This window comes from Lonchura striata, chromosome 2 (assembly GCF_050655825.1).
Source record: "Lonchura striata isolate lonStrDom1 chromosome 2, ASM5065582v1, whole genome shotgun sequence".
NCBI classification, from domain to species: Eukaryota; Metazoa; Chordata; class Aves; order Passeriformes; family Estrildidae; genus Lonchura; species Lonchura striata.
Window position 1 is genome coordinate 113928587 of NC_140704.1, and position 18603 is coordinate 113947189.

At 40.5% G+C, this 18603-nt stretch overlaps 2 protein-coding genes across 3 annotated transcripts in view; both read right to left on the reverse strand.

The window, feature by feature from the left end:
* The window catches only part of GAREM1 (GRB2 associated regulator of MAPK1 subtype 1), a 101187-nt gene extending 97532 nt beyond the window's left edge, over window positions 1-3655 (reverse strand). Inside the window, exon 1 of the mRNA XM_021525726.3 lies at window positions 3238-3655. Within this exon, the coding sequence (XP_021381401.1) occupies window positions 3238-3358 (121 nt within the window). The 5' untranslated portion in view covers window positions 3359-3655. The remainder of the gene's footprint in view (window positions 1-3237) is intronic.
* Window positions 3656-6740: 3085 nt separating this feature from the next.
* The window catches only part of LOC110468134 (ras-related protein Rab-10), a 34869-nt gene continuing 23006 nt past the window's right edge, over window positions 6741-18603 (reverse strand). For both annotated transcript variants that reach the window (XM_021525738.4, XM_021525739.4), the window contains one exon: window positions 6741-9677. In XM_021525738.4, coding sequence (XP_021381413.2) covers window positions 9603-9677 — 75 coding nt within the window. In that variant the 3' untranslated portion in view covers window positions 6741-9602. The remainder of the gene's footprint in view (window positions 9678-18603) is intronic.

Here is an 18603-nt window from a genome sequence, read left to right on the forward strand (position 1 = left end):
CTTTTTTAGCAGTTTTGTATTTGAGTTATGATCTAGAAATATTTAAGTTGTTAAGGAGATTGGGAAATAAAAGAAAACATACAAAACCCATTTGCTCCCTTCAAGAGTGACAGGTTTGGGGTTTTCTCTATTTGTCTATTTGTTCAATCAATATAACAATGTTCACCAGGAAAACAATAAAACCATGAACACATTGAAACAAACAGAATTTGATTTATGACTTAACAGTGTCCAAAAGCATAACCTGAAACACAACCAGTCTTAAAATGAAAAATAAAAAAAAACTTGAAAAGTTTTTCAGGTTTTCAAGCTCTGAAAACAAAACAAACCTAGAAGTTGACATATTTATCATTTCTAGATGGATAAGGTAGGCATGAATGCCTAACTACTTCCAACTATATCTTGATGTAACAAAACACTACTTCCTCCCATACCAGCAAGAAAAACCCTCCCTTCTCAGCAGAGGACCAAATTTAGTGCACATAAATATTTCATAACTTCATCCTGTCAAGAAATCAAACTGAATTACTTAAGGGCAATTTTCCAGGAGCTGCACATCCAAGCTCAAAGAATAAAACTGAACTGATCATATCCATTCTTCCACTTTATACTGAGAGGCCAGAAGGTGAAGCACAGTGCAAAACTGGACATCTTGTATGGGTGTCATCTAAGAATATTATCCACCAAGTGCTGAACTCTATTAAGAAATGTAGAAACAACACAATAAGACTGACATCTTCTGAAGAGAATACAACTCCAGCTTTACAGTCCTGTCCTAGTCTGCCAGAAGAAACAAATTCTGGCTTTCACAAAACTTCATGAAAAATGAAACAACAGCCAAGAAACAACTTGCTGCTACAGACAGAGGCCAACCACAGAATCAAAAGGTGACTGAAGACAGACATCTACAGGTGGTTCAATTTCCAACAGCATGAAACACACACAGCTTCCCCTGACCTGGAGAGGAATTCAGCACCTGAAGACGACATAAGGGCATTTCTGCGCAAACAAACCCTGACAGAAAGATAAGAGCCACACCCTGATAAAACTGGCACACTACCTTGCTAACAGAGGTAGCCTTAAACTTCCTAAGCACTGGATGACACACATTTGGGTTGGACTCTGCATTTATTTTCTTCAGCGTTGCATCAAGAAATTTTCCGACAGAGCTCTACTTGTTAACCTTGCAAGACAAGACCCGGGATGCAGAGCAACCACCCCACAACAGCCCATGCTCCAGTCAATTCCACGAGCATTGCACGTTCCCAACTTTCCTCCTTTAGAAGGCTATCCACTGATTCATGGTTGCTTTCTCTTATTGCAAGACAAGCTTCTCTGGAAAAAGGGAAAGCATTCTCTTCCTATCCCAAAGACCATGGCGTCTGCGTTTTTATAAAATATTGATTTGTCTGCTGTCTGTAGTGCCCGAAGTTAAAAGTACATGCATTTGAGTAGGTAAAACCAGACCCACGAGCCACTGAACCGGGCAGATCTAAATCGGCTCCAACCCGAAACCCTTCACACAGAGCCCTACCTGAGCCTGCCTCCTGGCAGTGCGGGGTTGAACCACTACTGCAGGACACCTACACCAACAGCTGCCTCCTGTCTGGCCATCTCAGGGCATGGCAGAAGAGCTCAGGTCTGCTTACATCCACTTGCCTTTGCATATGCTCTTAAATGTGGCACATGGGACAAAGAAGCCTTTGCACGAAAGCCACAACGTCTTTGTCTCCCCAACAATTATGGGATATTCCCATCAACAGCTCCAACACAAGGACCCCCCCCAGAAAAACCCCAACAGCCGCTTGCTTCAAAACCCTTAAGCTTTCTCTACCCACAAAGCTTTTTCATGGACCTTCTAATGAAGAAAGACAAGAGGAGTGGGGAGATTTGGAGGTGTAACACACAGAGAGGGAAATTAATAAGTCATCAATATATCCATCCTATTAAAGCCTGAATCAGTGCCAGAAGCCTCAAGTAAATTAACAGCCATAAGTACAGTGACTGGAGGCCATCTTAGCTGCTCCTAGTGACAGAAGGTACTACCACGAGGAACTCCTTAACATACCAGCTTTGCCATTCTCACAGGACAACATATATTTGACAGTATGATGATCAGGAAGATGCAGTTAAAAAAGCAAAAAAACACCCTTTCTTTAACCTACTTCTGAGTGCCAGCTCTGAGGAAGTACTACAAGTGAAAAGAAAAATACTGCATAATCCAGGGGCAAAGTCAAAAATCATCACTGCTTTATGAAAACTGCAGTTAAGTAATAAAACAGTCTTGGTCTTGACCTGTACACTGGGAAGTAACAGAGGATGATGCCTCTGTGCTCATTTTTAACTTTTCAAATCAATACAAAACTTGATAAATCAAGAACTGCTGTATTACATCGTAAAAGTACATTACTTCATAAGCTAATGAATTAAAAAGCCTAGAATTTTTTTCCAATTTGTGAGTAATCTTCTGCATTCCTTTAGAGAGCTGGACAGTTTTCATGGAGCTATCATGCAATGCACATACACATTATTACAAAGCAGCTGTCGAGCCTTCATAAAAAAAATCCCGTATTTTAATCTGTCTGTGCCAATGCATTACTTTTCAAGACATGGATCTAGGAACAGTAAAATGGTGCTGTCATAGCTGTCAGACCTGATTCATATTTCCTGGAGTAAACAAAAAGCTGCACACTCGGAAACGGCAGGTGAGCACCCAAGTGAACTGTAATAAAAAGTTATCTGGAGACTGCAAAGGCTTCTTATGTTACTCTTTTTTTTTTTTTTTTTTTTTTAACAGGTCCGTGGCCTTCTTAGGGAATTGTAACACAAGGGATTTAGCCCACTTGGCTATTTTGTATCCCTTCTCATTTGGGCCTTGCTGTAGCATCACTTCATCAAAACACCGAGCCTCTAGTGCTGAAAATGCCCTTCCACGCTTAATTTGGGACTACGAGGACCTCTCTCAGTAGGGCAGGCTGCCGACAGCAAACAGGCTCCACCAAGCTGCCCTCCAAACACGCGGAGGGGGCACAGGGACACACTACCCAGCTATTTTGGTGCAAAGCGACGCGCGGAGCAGAGCCTTTCAGCGAGCCCCGGCAGCAGCGGATGCCAGTTCGAGGACGGCCGGGAGAGCGCTCCCAGGAGCCGCGGGAGGCACGGGGCGCTCCCGGGACCGCGTCCGGCAGCCCGCCCGCAGCCCGGCGCCCGCCCGGCCCCGCTCCCCGCCCCACGCACCGCTGTCCAGCCGGGCGATCTGGGGCAGCCGGTAGGTGCTGACGAGCAGGTCCAGGGGCACGGCCACCGCGCTCCACTTCACGTCCTTGAGGTTGCAGCCCAGCGGCGGGCCGGGGTCCATCTTCCCGGCCCGGGAGGGGAGGGAGCAGCCAGACAGGCAGCGCCGGCGGGGCGCTCCCACCCGGCGGGGCGGCTGCCAGCGGGGCGGGCGGCGGAGGGGGCGCCGGGAGGGAGAGAGGGAGGGAGGGAGCGCGGCTCGCTCCGCGCCAGGCGCCCGGGACGCGCGGGGCTAGGCAGAGAGGGAGGCCCGCCGGGCGCCCGCTGCTGCTGCTGCGGCGGCTGCCGCTGCCTCTGCGGCTGCTGCTGCTCCCGCCGCCCCCCGGGACCGGCTGGGGCCGCCCGCCGCCGCCGCCGCGCCTGGCCCAGGAAGCGCCATCCCAGCACTGACTAATCAACAGGGTGCGAGCAACGCCTGCGCAGCTGCCGCTCCTCCCCGCGCCGAAAAGGAAAGTGCCGGGCTGCCCGCCCGCCCGGCGCGGAGAGCCAGAGCCGAGCCGAGCCGCCCAGCCCGTCCCTCTCACTCCACCCTCCGACCGCTCGCCCGACGTGCAGCCCGCACTTGGGCTATGTATCTCTTACTTTAGTTTTCACCTATGAGTTACGTATGTACGTGTGACTTCACGTATGTAGACTGTGCACTGTTACTACACACGCAGGTATTACATATATTGCGTATTCCAAGGTCTTCACGCCATGGAAACGTTTGTAGACATTACTTCTTCAAAGTGGCTTCTGTGATGAAATCCTATATGATCTCCATAAGATATTTTATTTAATGTTATCCTTTATTTTATGCATTTTGATCTCCAGGCTGCCAGACTGCAGAAACTCTGGGAAATTAAACCAGAAAAACTCCTGGGTGGTTGCACTGTACTGTGCTCAAGTTTATTTTGTTCCCTCCTGTGTCAAAACTGTTTATTTTATTGCAGCAAACTTGGCTACATTTAAGCCTTTACTGTTGACTAGAGTTATAAAAGTGCCTTGCAGTGATTAGCAAAACGACTGAGAACATCCACAGCCAACATCTCTCTCCAGACTCCAGCTTCTCTATCTATCCTTGAGATACCGGGGATGGCAGAGCTCGGGGAAGAGCTGTATTACCAAGAGAGCTCCTGCTGCTCACCCTTCCTCATGGCCTGGGTAAAGGGCCAGACACTGCTGCGTGCCTTTGTCACTGCTGGTGGCCCAGCACGGCCAGGAAGAGGGGGGCTGAGACAGACATGCTCTTGTTCTACTCTGCTGCAAACAGAGACTGGGGCTATCCATGGTCTCCAAGATGAAACAAAGACTGTGGAAACTAGTCGAAATAGATTACAGAAAACCCAAGTTATCTTGCTTTATGTTGATCAAGGTTGGCTTCAAGCTCATCCTGCTGTGCATCCATGATTTAGTGATACATGTGGCACTGGATTTTCCCAGCATTGTGAAAAACCTTTGTTCTTTACAAAAGTTTTTCTGCTGTTAGATCCTACCTACCAGCATAATTAGCTTTAATTTTTTTAAAATTTACCTTGAAAAGATACTTATTTTCAAAGTAGCTTTCCTTTTACCAAGTTCACCAAATGCTTTTCAACAACATCAGTGAATTAAACTGTTGAAGTGCAAAGTAGACTGGCTCATGTTGGGAAGGACTACATTGGGTCATCTGGTCCAACCTCCGTGCCAGAGGACACGGCACAGGATTGCATCTAGACAGTTCTAGAATATCCCCATTGAGGGAGGTTCTACAACTCCTCTGGGAAATCTGTTCCAGTCCATGGTCACCTGCACAGTAAAGCAGGTCTTCCTCACATTCAGGTGGAACTTCCTGTGCCTCAGTTTTCTGCCTGTTGCATCTTGTCCTATTGCTTGGCATCACTGACAAGAGCCTGGCTCCATCCTCTTGAGACCCTCCCTTCAGGTACTTACAAACATTTTAAAGTCCTCTCTGTCATCTCTCATCTCTTCTCAAGGCTGAACAGGCCTGGCTCCCTCAGCCTTTTGTCATAGCAGAGATGCTCCAGCCCCTTAATCATCTTTGTTGCCCTCCACTGGACCCACTCCAGGAGCTCCATGCCCCTCTTGTATTGGGAACTGGACACAGCACTCTTGATGTGGCCTCACCAGGGCTGAGTAGAGGGGCAAGATCACCACCCTGGATCAGCTAACAATGCTGTTCCTAATGTACCCAGGATACCACTGGCCTTCCTGGCCACCATGGCTCCCTGCTGGCTCATGGACAGCTCGTTGTCCACCGGAACCCTCAGGTCCTTCTCCACAGAGCTGCTTCCCAGCAGGTATCAGCCACTCCTCACAGCTTTGTGTCATCAGTGAACTTGAGCACTGTTGCTAAGAGCATTATTGTTGAAATATGGAACACATGGGTTTAGCTCATTCAGGCTTGATGAGGTTTCCAGGTTCAGTATGTAAAGCGAAGCAGATCAGATCAGACTGAGATTCACCAGGACTTGAAGCACTAGTCTGTCAGGAATTGTTCTTAAACACTATCTTGGGTACCATTAATTCCAGGAGAGATACCATCTCACAGTATTTGTCTCAGACATCATGCACTTCTGCCGTCTGGGAAGAAAAGCATCTCTCACACAAAAATAGTTACTGTTGTTTTTTCTTGAGAGATTTTTTCATTCTTCCGTACTAGATGTCCTATGGCCTTTAAATCTGCCTTCCTATGACTGCGTTTGTGTTCTCTCCAGCCACTGAAAACCCAGACCATTTTTAACCATTTTACTGGCACAATGTGCATTTAAAAAAAAAAAAATCTAACTTCTAGCTAATATCTAAATTTCATTCAGTTGTCTCCAGGCAGAAAGTTCATAATTCTCACTACTATTTAAATGTCTTGCTCTTGCTCTTCGAGTCACTTTGTTATGTGTCCTAACTGTACTCCAGCTCCACCTTCTTGGAATATATTCTAATAGTACATAAATGGCATTCAAATCACCAGCACATAACAGAAATTTCTTGTTTTAACTGCACCTTGTGTATAATTAACACTTTAGAGATAATTTTCCTGATGTCTAGCAATGCCTTAGTGTGATGGCTTACCAGTCTCCTACTGATGTAAAATGCTAATGAAGCCACCAGACCTGAAGAGTAAATCCACCCTAGGGCCAGGGCCTTAGTTTCACAGTGTCTTAGTTTTTGTCTATGTGCCTTTCAGGTGGTGTTCAGGGACAGTCTTTATGAATCAACAGAAAATTCTTGCCATAAGACCATAAGCAGTGGCAAAAGGACTCAGAATAATTCCTGAAATTATTCTTAAATGCATTTTGAATTGACTTTCATATTGATTTCATAACACATTTCTGCAGTAGTCTGTAGAGTCTGTAGTATGTATATATTCCATTGCCAATAGCGTTATTCTAAAAGCATTTCAGATCATTTTCAGTTCAGATATGTGCTAACATCTGAAAAGGAACTGTTTACAACAAACTCAGTATGAATCTGGTAACATGCTTTATGGTGTTGTGTCCATGCATCAAATAAAACTGAGCTTTATACAGTAAGTTTCATGAGAAACCATAATATTTGGTATTTCTTTTAAAAAAGCCCCAATAATTTGCACTCCTTGTTTCCATATGATTTTTTTTTATATCAAAGGCACGATTTTCCTAATATTTACAAATCCAGCGGGATGTAACAGAAGATGCAGTGATAATTTCAGAATCAGATCCTAAATTTCTTTCCCTGAATCTCTAAATTACAAAATAATTTAAGTTGGAACAGACCATCAATATCATTGAGTACAACCTTTGACCAAACACCACCTTGTCAACTAAACCACAGCACTAAATGCCACATCCAGTTATTTCTTGGAACACTTCCAGGGATGGTGTTATTTACCCCTTCCCTGGGCAGCCTGTTCCAACAGTTGACAATGCTTAACAACCCTTTCCATGAAGAAAATTTTCCTGATGTCCAACCTGAACCTTTTTTGGCCCTTTCTAGTGAGAGTGGTGTTTATTCCCCACTGGCACACTCCTGTCATCTACAATGAGTATGTTTGGAAAAAGGCAGTTGTTTTGCTCCAGGAGATGTGAAAAGGAGAGCACTCATGGTGCTCATGGAATGTTAGGTGAAGCATCAGCTAGCAGGAGTTACCATCCTACAAAAACTGCCATGGGAACATGAATCTCTGCATCTCCCTCAGGTGGGACTGGATCATGCCTAAGCACACATAGCAGGAATCTCTGCACAAAGGAAAAATGCATAGAAGAAATTCCTTACTTGAAATTCTCATTAGCTATAAAGAGAAGAAATCAAAATTACAAATTAATCTGACCCTTTAAAATCTATTTCCATTGTTATAAAAAGAAGGGTGAATTACATGGAGAACCAGTAGGTGGACTGTGAGTTCAGGACAGCTGGAAATTCATCACAGAACTACTGCTGAAAGGCAAAACTGCAGAATTTGATCTATACAGAGGTGGGGAAGGAAGTGAGATAAAGATTAAGTTGGATGAATAATGAGATCTTCAGTGACCTGAAATAAAATAGAAAGTAGGTCAAATTACTAAATTATTAATAAATATATAGACTATGTATGGACAAAACCTGGAAGATAAGCTCCCAGAAAGTTAGAAAATTGGATTTTAAAGATAGCAAGCCTGTTGATAAGATTCATAGTAAGAATACTAAGGAAAAAATTGGTCTCTTATTCCACAGAGGGGTAACTCTATTTAATCATCACTGGTGATGCTGATACTTTCAACCTCAGCCTTCAATTTTAGAAGGCAAATGTGATTTCACTCTACCACCACCATCTAAGGCCAGAAAAAGGAACAAATAAACTGGAAAATACATTGACAAGTTAAAAATTTTTGGACAGACTGGACCTGGTGAAGCTCCCTTATGGTTCAAACTGATGATTTCCAAAAATCAACAGAATGAGGTTCCAGAAAACCCAAAAGGGATTGCATCTCTCTCAAAGAAGAGAAGGAAATACCAAACTGATATAATATACAAATTGATCAAGTAAAATTCCTACTAACTCAAAAGGTTTTAACAGGCTTTGTGGATGGCAGAGAAAGACTGAGGATCATAAGAGTTTCTTATAATATGCTCTTAACAAAAAAACTCCAAATGAACAGTTTAGGCAATATAAATACAAAATTATTTGGAAATAATTAATACTCCAAAGCTGAAAGGATACACTGAATAGGGTTTCACTTAGATCCATCTTGGACCGGAACTATCCAGGACCTTCATCAATATAATTGACGACTGAACAGAGTACACTTATATTTGGAGACTGTATTTATAGGAAGAGGCTCCAACTATGTTGGAGTACAGCATTACAATTCAGAGGGATCCTGGCAGACTGGAGCAACTGAAATGCCGAAGGGAAGGGAAGGGAAGGGAAGGGAAGGGAAGGGAAGGGAAGGGAAGGGAAGGGAAGGGAAAGGAAGGGAAGGGAAGGGAAGGGAAGGGAAGGGAAGGGAAGGGAAGGGAAGGGAAGGGAAGGGAAGGGAAGGGAAGGGAAGGGAAGGGAAGGGAAGGGAAGGGAAGGGAAGGGAAGGGAAGGGAAGGGAAGGGAAGGGAAGGGAAGGGAAGGGAAGGGAAGGGAAGGGAAGGGAAGGGAAGGGAAGGGAAGGGAAGGGAAGGGAAGGGAAGGGAAGGGCGGATGGTTCAGAATTCTCAGGAAGATACACTCTACTGGAAAATGTCCCTGCCCATATTAGGGAGGTTGGAACTAGATGACCTTCAAGCTCTCTTCCAACCCAAAACATTCTATGACAGCAGTCTTAGTATGGGTTTGTCCCTTTCTCTCAGACACCACCTTTGCAGAGTCCCTATTCAAGAGTATTGAACTAGCATGTATGTGTCTGAAATGGGTATAAAAGAAACCAAGCCAAAAGTCCTCTGAGACTTGTCTTAAGGGATTACAGTAAGTATCAGGTACTTAAAGAGATGTTATATGATTTCATATATCAGAAGGTTGCTTGTGTGATGATGTCAATGTTCACTGTATTACAAAACCGGTATAAATAACACACAAAAAAAGTGAAGGGTGTTTTTTAATAACAGAAAATTAGTACACCTAGACTTCATTTCTGCAAACATTTACATTCAAGCACGGTCACCCTGTGAAGCACCTAATAATTCCTAAATCAGATAACTGTTTTATCTTCACATTAAAAATATGAAAATATAATATAAACATATAAAAACATTTGGTGACAATGTCTGTGTAATACAAAGGATGCTTAAACACTGTATTTTTGCATTGCAGGCTCACTTTTAAAATCTTATATGTCCCTTTGTAACACTTGATATTTCCTGAAAACTGAATAAGAAACAGTATTTTAGAATGCACAGCAGGTTCTCTTCTTAGTTTCATTTAGAGACACAACGTCTAAGTCATGTAATACACCGGATTTCTGAAAAACAAACAAAAGCAAACACTTCATTAAGATAACTAGAACACAACGGTTGACAAGTTTGCTTTTTCATACACTTTAATGTAAAATATTTGGTGCAGTCATTGGATATGTTTATCCCTTGAATATTTAATTAAATGATTGAAGTTTTCTAATAAATTAAGATTGAAACTGATGCCTATGCAAGTCCTATTTGGCATCTTTACATTCTTTAGCTGCCTCAAACATGTATCCTAAATCTGAAGGTGATAGAAAGTGTCTTTTGAGGAGTCACTACAAACCATACATGCCAATCCTGAAAATCTTTACTCACGTGAACTGTTATATAAGTACAGGTTCTTCTGTTGACTACACCGATTTTAGCTAATTTTCAATTAAGTACCCTTATCTTTGAAGTATTGAGCATGGGCTGGAAAAGTCCAGTTGAAAGGAACAGGTACAGGCTATTAACTATAATACAGGAAGTTAACTTGTTTTGTGAAATTGACTAAAATTTTGTTTTCTTGCCTCTATTTAATAACCAGGAATGCTCTCAAATGGAAACAGTTCAGTCTTTATCATAATAAACTATCAAAATAGCACTCCACCCTTGTAAAACATTTATTTACTGATTGTAAAAGCAGATTGTAACAAAAATGAAAATCATCAAAACCAGGACTCTTCCTTTCAGCAATGAACTCAACTAGATAATTAATGTTGACCAGAGAAACGATCAAAGTCAGTTGTGCAATGCAGAACATGTCGCAATCTTGTTCTCTGAAACTATGAACACTGAACCCTGAACTAGGGCAGGCACAAAGACACAGAGAATATTGTCCCATGCCCAAGAAAATGAAAGCCCCAACTTCTCTACCTGCCACTCTGCTGCCCGTGTCTTGGCAGGTCTACCAACCAAGCTCAGAGAAATAAAAGCAACCAGTGGATTCACCACATTCCTCTCTCAACCCGAACAATAATCAATAACAGCCATAAACAACCATGTTTGACAATAGAGAGAAGCTTCCAGAGAAAACAGCTATCTAAACTGGAATGAATGAAATCCAAAGCACAGGAAAAAAAGAAAGGAAGAAGGGAAAAAAGGCATCATGTAATACAATACTAATAATGATTCCAAATTGAAAACTTACACATAAAAATTCACAGGGTAGTTGATCATTGACTACATCCAGAAAGATTCACCTAAAATTACTCAGCTGCATCAGAATGAGGGCAAAATATAAAGTCTCCCCTGTGCTACAAATAAGCCTTCTGCCTCTTTGTCTGAGAATATTCATCACTTCTTAAAATTCTGGAGAAGATGCATGGAATTTGTTTCCTTTTTCCTTCTGTAGCCATAATTCCAGCTCTTCCAGGATTCTGGCTGCCCTATACCAGAGCCACAAAGAGAGTGGCTGAGCTCATTCCTCCCTGAGGCTGCAGGGACCTAGGGAGGCTTCCACAGTGCATGGTGCTTGGGAGAGAACATGAAACATATGGGAAGGGATCAAAAGTGATGGATAGAGGAAGGAGCAGAGGGCAGGAAATGTATTGTAGTGTCTAAATCCCAGGATGGATGCTGAAGCTGTCATGAGTAAAATTATTAGCAAATACCATCTGACTAGAATATCCAAAGACTGTTGCTTACTGATTTTAGAAATTTCTTGTCATAATTAATTTTATACATAATAAAGAAAAACAGCAGGTGCACTTTTACTTGGGTTTGTTTGGTTTGGTTTTTTTGTTGTTTTGGGTTTTTTTTATTTATTTTTTGAGTGGGAAGGACCAAAAGACAGCATTTTTATTATCCTTGATAATTCCCACAAATACCAACATGCGTCTTTATAGCTTCTGATTAGTTTTAACTTTTTACACAGTTGTGGGAGGTACAGGCATTAGCTATTATGGTTTCTGCTAGACAGAGACAGTATTTGGTAGTCTGCAAGCACAGACAGTAAATTAAAAGTATGAAGACCTTTTTAAAAAAAGGAGCAAGGCAGAATCAAAATTACACAAACATAACCTTGTCATCTCAAGAAACAAGATACCACTCTGGTTTATAGATAAGATTCTGAAGGGAAAATAAAAGCTTTGGAAGATAATGCTACAGTAAGAAATTTAATTTCACTCAATTGAGACCAAGAAATAACACTAAGCATTGATTGTTGTGAACATCAACTAAATAGGCTTTGTTTCACCCATGATTCTTCTGAAGAAAAAAATCAGTTTAGGTAGTAAAAGAGCCCTGAAAAAATCCCTGTTTGAACAGTTTCAGAATTCAAGTTTCACTTACTTAGAGGAAACAGGTAATCTGAAGATGTTGCAGATTATACTTCAAGACCAAACTTCATGCTTCCAGTCAAAGGGAAAAAAACGTACATTTCCTTAAACACTGAGGATACTTATCTGCATCCTTAGCATTTTACTACTCAATATTACTTTTGGATGGTAAAGAAGCTCTTCATATACCCCTAACAAGAATCCTCAGTACTGCTGAGTGATTAAGAATGATGAAATGTATTTGATAATGCAAGAGTTCTTATAATCTCTAAAATCATTATTTGTTAGTTCATCTACAAACTAGCAAGGACAGACAGACAAGAACCACCACTCTACAAATAAAGAACAGCCATTTAAAAATTCACTTAAAAGCTGAGGACTATTAATCACTTCAGTTTGTAAGACTGCTCCATATAGGGTCTTTGTGAAGCAAATAAGGGTCTGGGATCCGTTTAAGCAAATGTGCTGCACACACAATTAAAAAGTGGACATTCATGATCTAAAGAGATACTACAACTCCTGCATAAAGTGCTGAAGCAACGATCAGATTTGGGCAATCCCACGTAGTGCTCAGCCTCAGCCAAGCCTTGGGAGAGGTGGGGCACCCCCCCTCCCGAAATTGCAGTAGGGAGGTATGCAAATCTCTCCCACCTGCGAGAACAAGGCGGGCAGCATTCCTCCTCCAGGGCTCCATGAACATTAACACTTCCAGCTCACATTTCAACTCAGCTGCTTGTAACTCACTGCCCCACAAATCAGCCAACAAACAGCAAAAAACTGTGAAAAAGTGAGAGCAACCAAAATGGTACCAAGAAGCTGGAGACTCCACTTCTGTATCTTGGGCAAAGTGAGGTTTTGAAAATACCGCCACAGACACAGATGCCTCTTTACCCTGCAGTGATTTCAGTAAGATGTTGAAACTTCCTGCTATTAAATACTAGTTTTTCCTGTTAAATAGAACAGCAGACATGTCTCACCTAACTGGCAGGCATCTCTGCAAGCCAGTTTCAACTTCCTGCTTAAATCTCCCCTTCTGGCTCTCCTGCCCACTTCTAAGCAGAATTTGTATCACTGGCATACTGTAATTGTGAGGAGATGGCTTAGTTACTTTTTTTTTTTTTTTTTTTTTTTTTTTTTTTTTTTTTAATCAAGGCAAGAAAGCTAGAGTGGAATACGAAGGAAAATGTAATGAAAAAGCTCCAATAACCTCTTTGAAAAGTTTCTAATAGAGTAAATATATAAATTTTCATTAAGCTCAGCTGTGCATTCCTTGCTAAAAACCTACTTGGGTTAATGAAGGATCCCCCTCCTCTAGCACAAGTTTTTGGTATTTTGATACTGGTTAAGTTATTTGGAAGGTAGGGCTCACTGTAGGCTTGAAAGAGTGATAGGATTTTGCTTTATCTATATCATGTTCCCAGTCAAAGTCAGACCTGGAGTGCTTGCTGAAAAATTAGAAGCTTTGGAGAAACAAATAGAAGAGACTGGAACTGAGGTTACTATTATTTATAACTTTTTTAAATTTTGAGGATTTTTACTCTTATTAAAAAATGATCCTACTTAATTACTGCAATAATTTTGTTTATATTTAACAGTGATAGTTGACAAAGACTGGCAGAGAACTTCATGAAATGTAGTCCCATGTGACTTCAGTGTCTGACTTGCCATTAGAGAGAACTCGGTTATTAATAGTCCAGATACTTTTTATGTATTTCCCCTATAATCTGGAATTCAAATTATCTGTTCAAAATGCAAGACAGTAGTCTCACAATCACAATGGGCTGGACATTGAGTATTAAGCACGGGCTAGAGATATATTAGCAGGGAAAGCAATCACAGTGGGAACAGGTAGAGGAGCAGGAGAGGAGGATCTAACTGCTGCAGACTACATTCCTCAAGGAATGTTGATGAAGGTCTTCTCCCAAAGCCTGCTATTCCACCACGTCTGAAACATCTAAAGCACTGGCAAAGCGTGGGGCTCTATTTCCTTCTCCTGTCACTACCATGTAGAATGTAACAATGCTGTACTGAGTTAGTTATTCACAAACTTGGGAAGACAGGTGTGGATCTTCTTTGAGGTTCCTCAACCCTACAGATCATCTAGGCGATGTTTAATATAGTTGCATCATAAAAACTCTATTTAAGAGAGCAATACATCTTCAAAGTCAATATCCTGCAGAAGCAAATGCCAGAAGTCAAGTCTGTAACTTTCTTTTTTTTCTCTCGGAATTTAATTTATTTAATTTGAATCATAAGAAACCATATAGACTGAGATATGGAGGCCTCCTTAATCAATGGAGGGAGAAAGGCACCTCAAAACCACAATTTTATCCTAAAGACTCATCTCTTTCCATTGAATAGAGATGATTCCAGACCAGTCATGCAAATTTTAGCTGGCTAAGATTGCATGCTGAGTCTCATCCCCCATACACAGATGATGTGATTAAGTTTTGATTTATATGACATAATTATATGCTACTGTTTCCAGAAAAATATATGGCGCATTCAATGTCCAGAACAGACTTTTTAAAAATTAAATAAGATAGCATAGTTAAATTTTGCCTTACATTGCACCAGCACTGAGTTGGTACCATTTATCCTCTTTGCTTTAATCTCTGTACCTCTGTTCCCACATGTGCAATGCTGAATATACCTAATGTTACTAAGAAAGTTAAGAAGATAAAAATCTAAAAGGGATCTAAAGTACAGCAGAATAAGCATTATGAAAACCCTCTCGAAGGAATTATTATTCTGTGGTCAGTACAAGATAAGTAAAGGGCAAATAAAGCCTGGGGCTCCATGCATGACTAAGGATAATAAAGAAACACTGAGTATGCACTGCTGGAGACACAGGGATCTTTCAGACAAACTAACAATTCCATGAACCTCAGCAATAATGAAATCCGATTTCCTATGGATTTAGGTCTTGAAGTGAATTACATTTGATATCTGTGATGCAAGCTACAGCTGGAGTAGCTGGTTGAAGCATTTTTCAGTCTCTCTGTGCAGTGGTCTCTAATACTCTATGAACTAATGCTGGAGACTTTCCTTCTGCAGAGTACTCTGCTTTTCACCTTATTTTCAGGAAACTACTCAGAAACTTAAGTATCTTTTAGTTTGATTTGTCAATTTTTTTTAAAATCAGCTAACAAGTTCCAAAGGTACTTTAAGAGCAAAGGAATAGAAAATACAGTGTAATCTCAACAATCTTGTTGCCATAGGAAAGTGTAAAGAAATGAAGAAAGGACAAAATTGAGGACTGTTACTTCTGAATGTTCATCTCAAATGACATCCAGCTGTTAAACATTAAATGTCAGTCCCAACAGCACAAGGCAAGGTCTTAAATGGATTTTCACTGCTCTCTACTCAGTAGATATATATATATTTAATATGATTAAAATAGTCTTAGTAGTCAATCACTCTTGGGAGGTAGGCAGAATAGAAGTTTTGGTTAGTTTTATTGCAGTTTTCAGAAAAAGCTGGTAACTTCATTCTTCTTTTTGTTTTGTTTTTTTTTAAGAGAGTTCTCTCCCGATCCTAGTTTAGAAAAATACCAACAATCACACCAAAAGGACATATACAAAGGCTTGTAATATGTTTTTGAAAACCTACTTGAGAACACCACTGCTTGCCAGGCATGAAACCAAAGAACACAAAAGAGCAAATGCTAACTGCATTCTGGGTGGTAGTTTTTTGGTTTTGATTGTTTTCAGGACTGACTCACAAGTCCAAATAGTTCACTGGCAACCAGAAGCATTGTCAAACAACAGCTGTCATCTATTGATGAACAGGTTTAGGCATATCTGAGATTCATGAGACTTGTGAATAAATAAAATACTGTTATTTGTCAACATGTCTAAGCAAACTCCTGGAATAATCTATGTCATTAACATTTATTTCCACTGCAGCCTTTCAAATACAATCAAATTGGTTATTATTGCACTTCTCCAAAAACTTGTCTGTCAGAGGAAGTTAAAACTCAAGTACTGCACTCAGTTATTATTAACTGATTGGTTTGAAAATTGTGAGTTCTCAGAAATATGGCATGACTCCTTAGCTGTTACCAATGTAAGCAAAAAAATATCTCAGAAAAACATTAATGAGACTGCCCACGTAAATTAGAGCTGCAGGACCAAGACCCAGCATAGAATGGCTGAGATGAAAAGTATCTGAAAGATCAAGCAGCACTTTAGTTATCCAGATCACTGGGATACAGAAGTCTTATCTCTCCCTTAAGCCCAACAGAACACAAACTGCAAAAAGAAATGGGAAAATGCAGTACAAAATCATAACAATACACTGAAACACTTGTGCTTTTTTGTTTTGTGTTGTTTAAATGTCTTTAATATTAAATATTTTAATATGGTTTTTTTTCCCCAAGCCACCACTGAACCACAACCTGTTATAAATTCTGAAAGAATCAAGAAGTTTAGTACTTTTGTATGAGCTCTATAACTCTAGACATCAATCTTCCCCATCTACAGGAGTGCTTTGTGTAAATGAAGTTACTAAGGACATGTCCACAGTAGATGGCAAGCAAGAATGTACACAAAAAGTCTGAGATTTCCTCAGATTAATACAGTCTACTGCAATGCATCTGAGAATGGACTACTGCCTGCCAGCCTACCCTGTTTATTTATCTTAACTCTGAGTAAGCTTCATGCACTTCCCAAAAGTGGGCCATAATAGACTGTCCTAGGGAATTCCTTTATTCTGTGAGACTGGGAAAGCAATGATGTGCTTCCACTGAAGCATCTCATCAGTCTCATCATCTCATCCATTGCAGAGGATGCATCTCATCAGTCTCATCATCTCATCCACTGCAGAGGATGCATCTCATCAGTCACATCATCTCATCCATTGCAGAGGGCAGGGAGGCCTGATATCCCCAGGCATAGGTGCCTTGGGCCAAAACACTGTGCAAAGCTGTATCTCCTTTTTACAATCTGGAAATACGTATTTCACCACTACCAAACAGATGTATGACTGAAATTATCTCAGACTGGCATCTATCATGTCATTTTTCACAGCTACTAGTCACACTTACTACTGCATTTTCCATTCTCCAAAATTTCATCAGTTAGAGGAAGTTAAAATTCAAGTACTAGACTCAGATTTCACAGTTTTGTGAACAGGCAAATTATTTTGTCGAACCTGAAAACCATGATGAAACTGTATAGTAGATTTTTTTTCCAGCAAACTCTTATCAGGCCAGTGGTAAAACCAATTGGGCTAAAGGGGTTCTTGTTTAAATCAACAAATGCATTTTACTAAAAATGGCAAATTATACACCAAAGTAACGGTACACGATGCCTCATCAGTATTCCAAATATTTTTAGCTAAGGTGAAACATTACTACAGACAAATATGACAAATTCTTATGGGCACATTTTCCAAACACACATACATGCAGAGCATACAACTGTTCAAAGCAGTTCTAATTAAAACCAAGCATATTCAACGTTGTCTGAATTTTTTTGCCATGTCCACGCTACAAACCACATGAATTTTCATGAAGGTGAGTTGGAATACTGAAGTTTCACTTACCGTAAAGTAAGTGTAGGCAATCTTAATATGAAAAATACCCAAACATCATTTCTGCATGTGCAGAGAACTATCTTAGATATCATCCAAACACACTCTGCAGAAATGCTCACTTCACACATATTTGTCTTTGCAGCAGTTATGATCATAGCTATTGTTTTGTAGTTTTCATATTTCATACTAATAGTATATTCTCTATTTACAGTAGACAATAACTTTTTCCTTTACAATAAAATCAGAGTTATTTTACTTGAGACTTTTTTCCAACAAGCTCAGTAACTCAAGGGTCTGCTATTATCCTCCTGTTCTAAACAATATTTGGCTGTTCAGTTGCTGAGTTTCACTTTCATGTCAAGGTAACCAAAATATTTTTTTCCTATTTTTTTCTTCCACCAAAATAACCAACTACAACTTGTGCAACTATGTAGTATGACAGGACCTCGATTTAGAAGCAGTCCAACCCTGAACTATTATTCTGACCATCCCCTTTGGCTACTTAATCAAAACACTACTACTTGTGACTTTGTCAGTAATTTTGCTCATTTATCTTTATTATGACTTGAAGAGTATTTGGAGTGGAAGGTTAGTTTTGTACAACTAATATTGGTGATGAATGGCAGTGATAATACATTGCATGAAGAACATCTATTCATGTCTAAAATAATATTCTGCTCCTTAAAAATAAAATGCAACGCAAAACATGCTCAGAGCTAATTAACAGTAATTCAGTCCTACAAAAGAATTGGAACTTTGAGGAGTAAGGACCTTTAAGCCAACACACTGAAGTTAGAGAGATGCTGACTCTGACAGTATCCATATTGATTCTACCATGAATTAACCCAAATATTTAGGCCCTGATAACTTCAAAAGCACTAGTGTAAATCAGCCAAACAAACAGGTATGAATCTTGGATAAAACATTTAATTGCTGAACATAAAAGCTCCACTGATTCCATCATCATGCAGCATCTTCACTGTGTGCACACTCTGCAGAAACCTAGAGGAAATAGGAATCTTCCTGGCACAGAAGTGGAACTACTCAAGAGTTGTTAACCACTCCCATAAAGGAAAATATGGGAAATAAAGCCACAAAATAGTCTTCCTGCATTTTCACTTTCTCTCTGAAC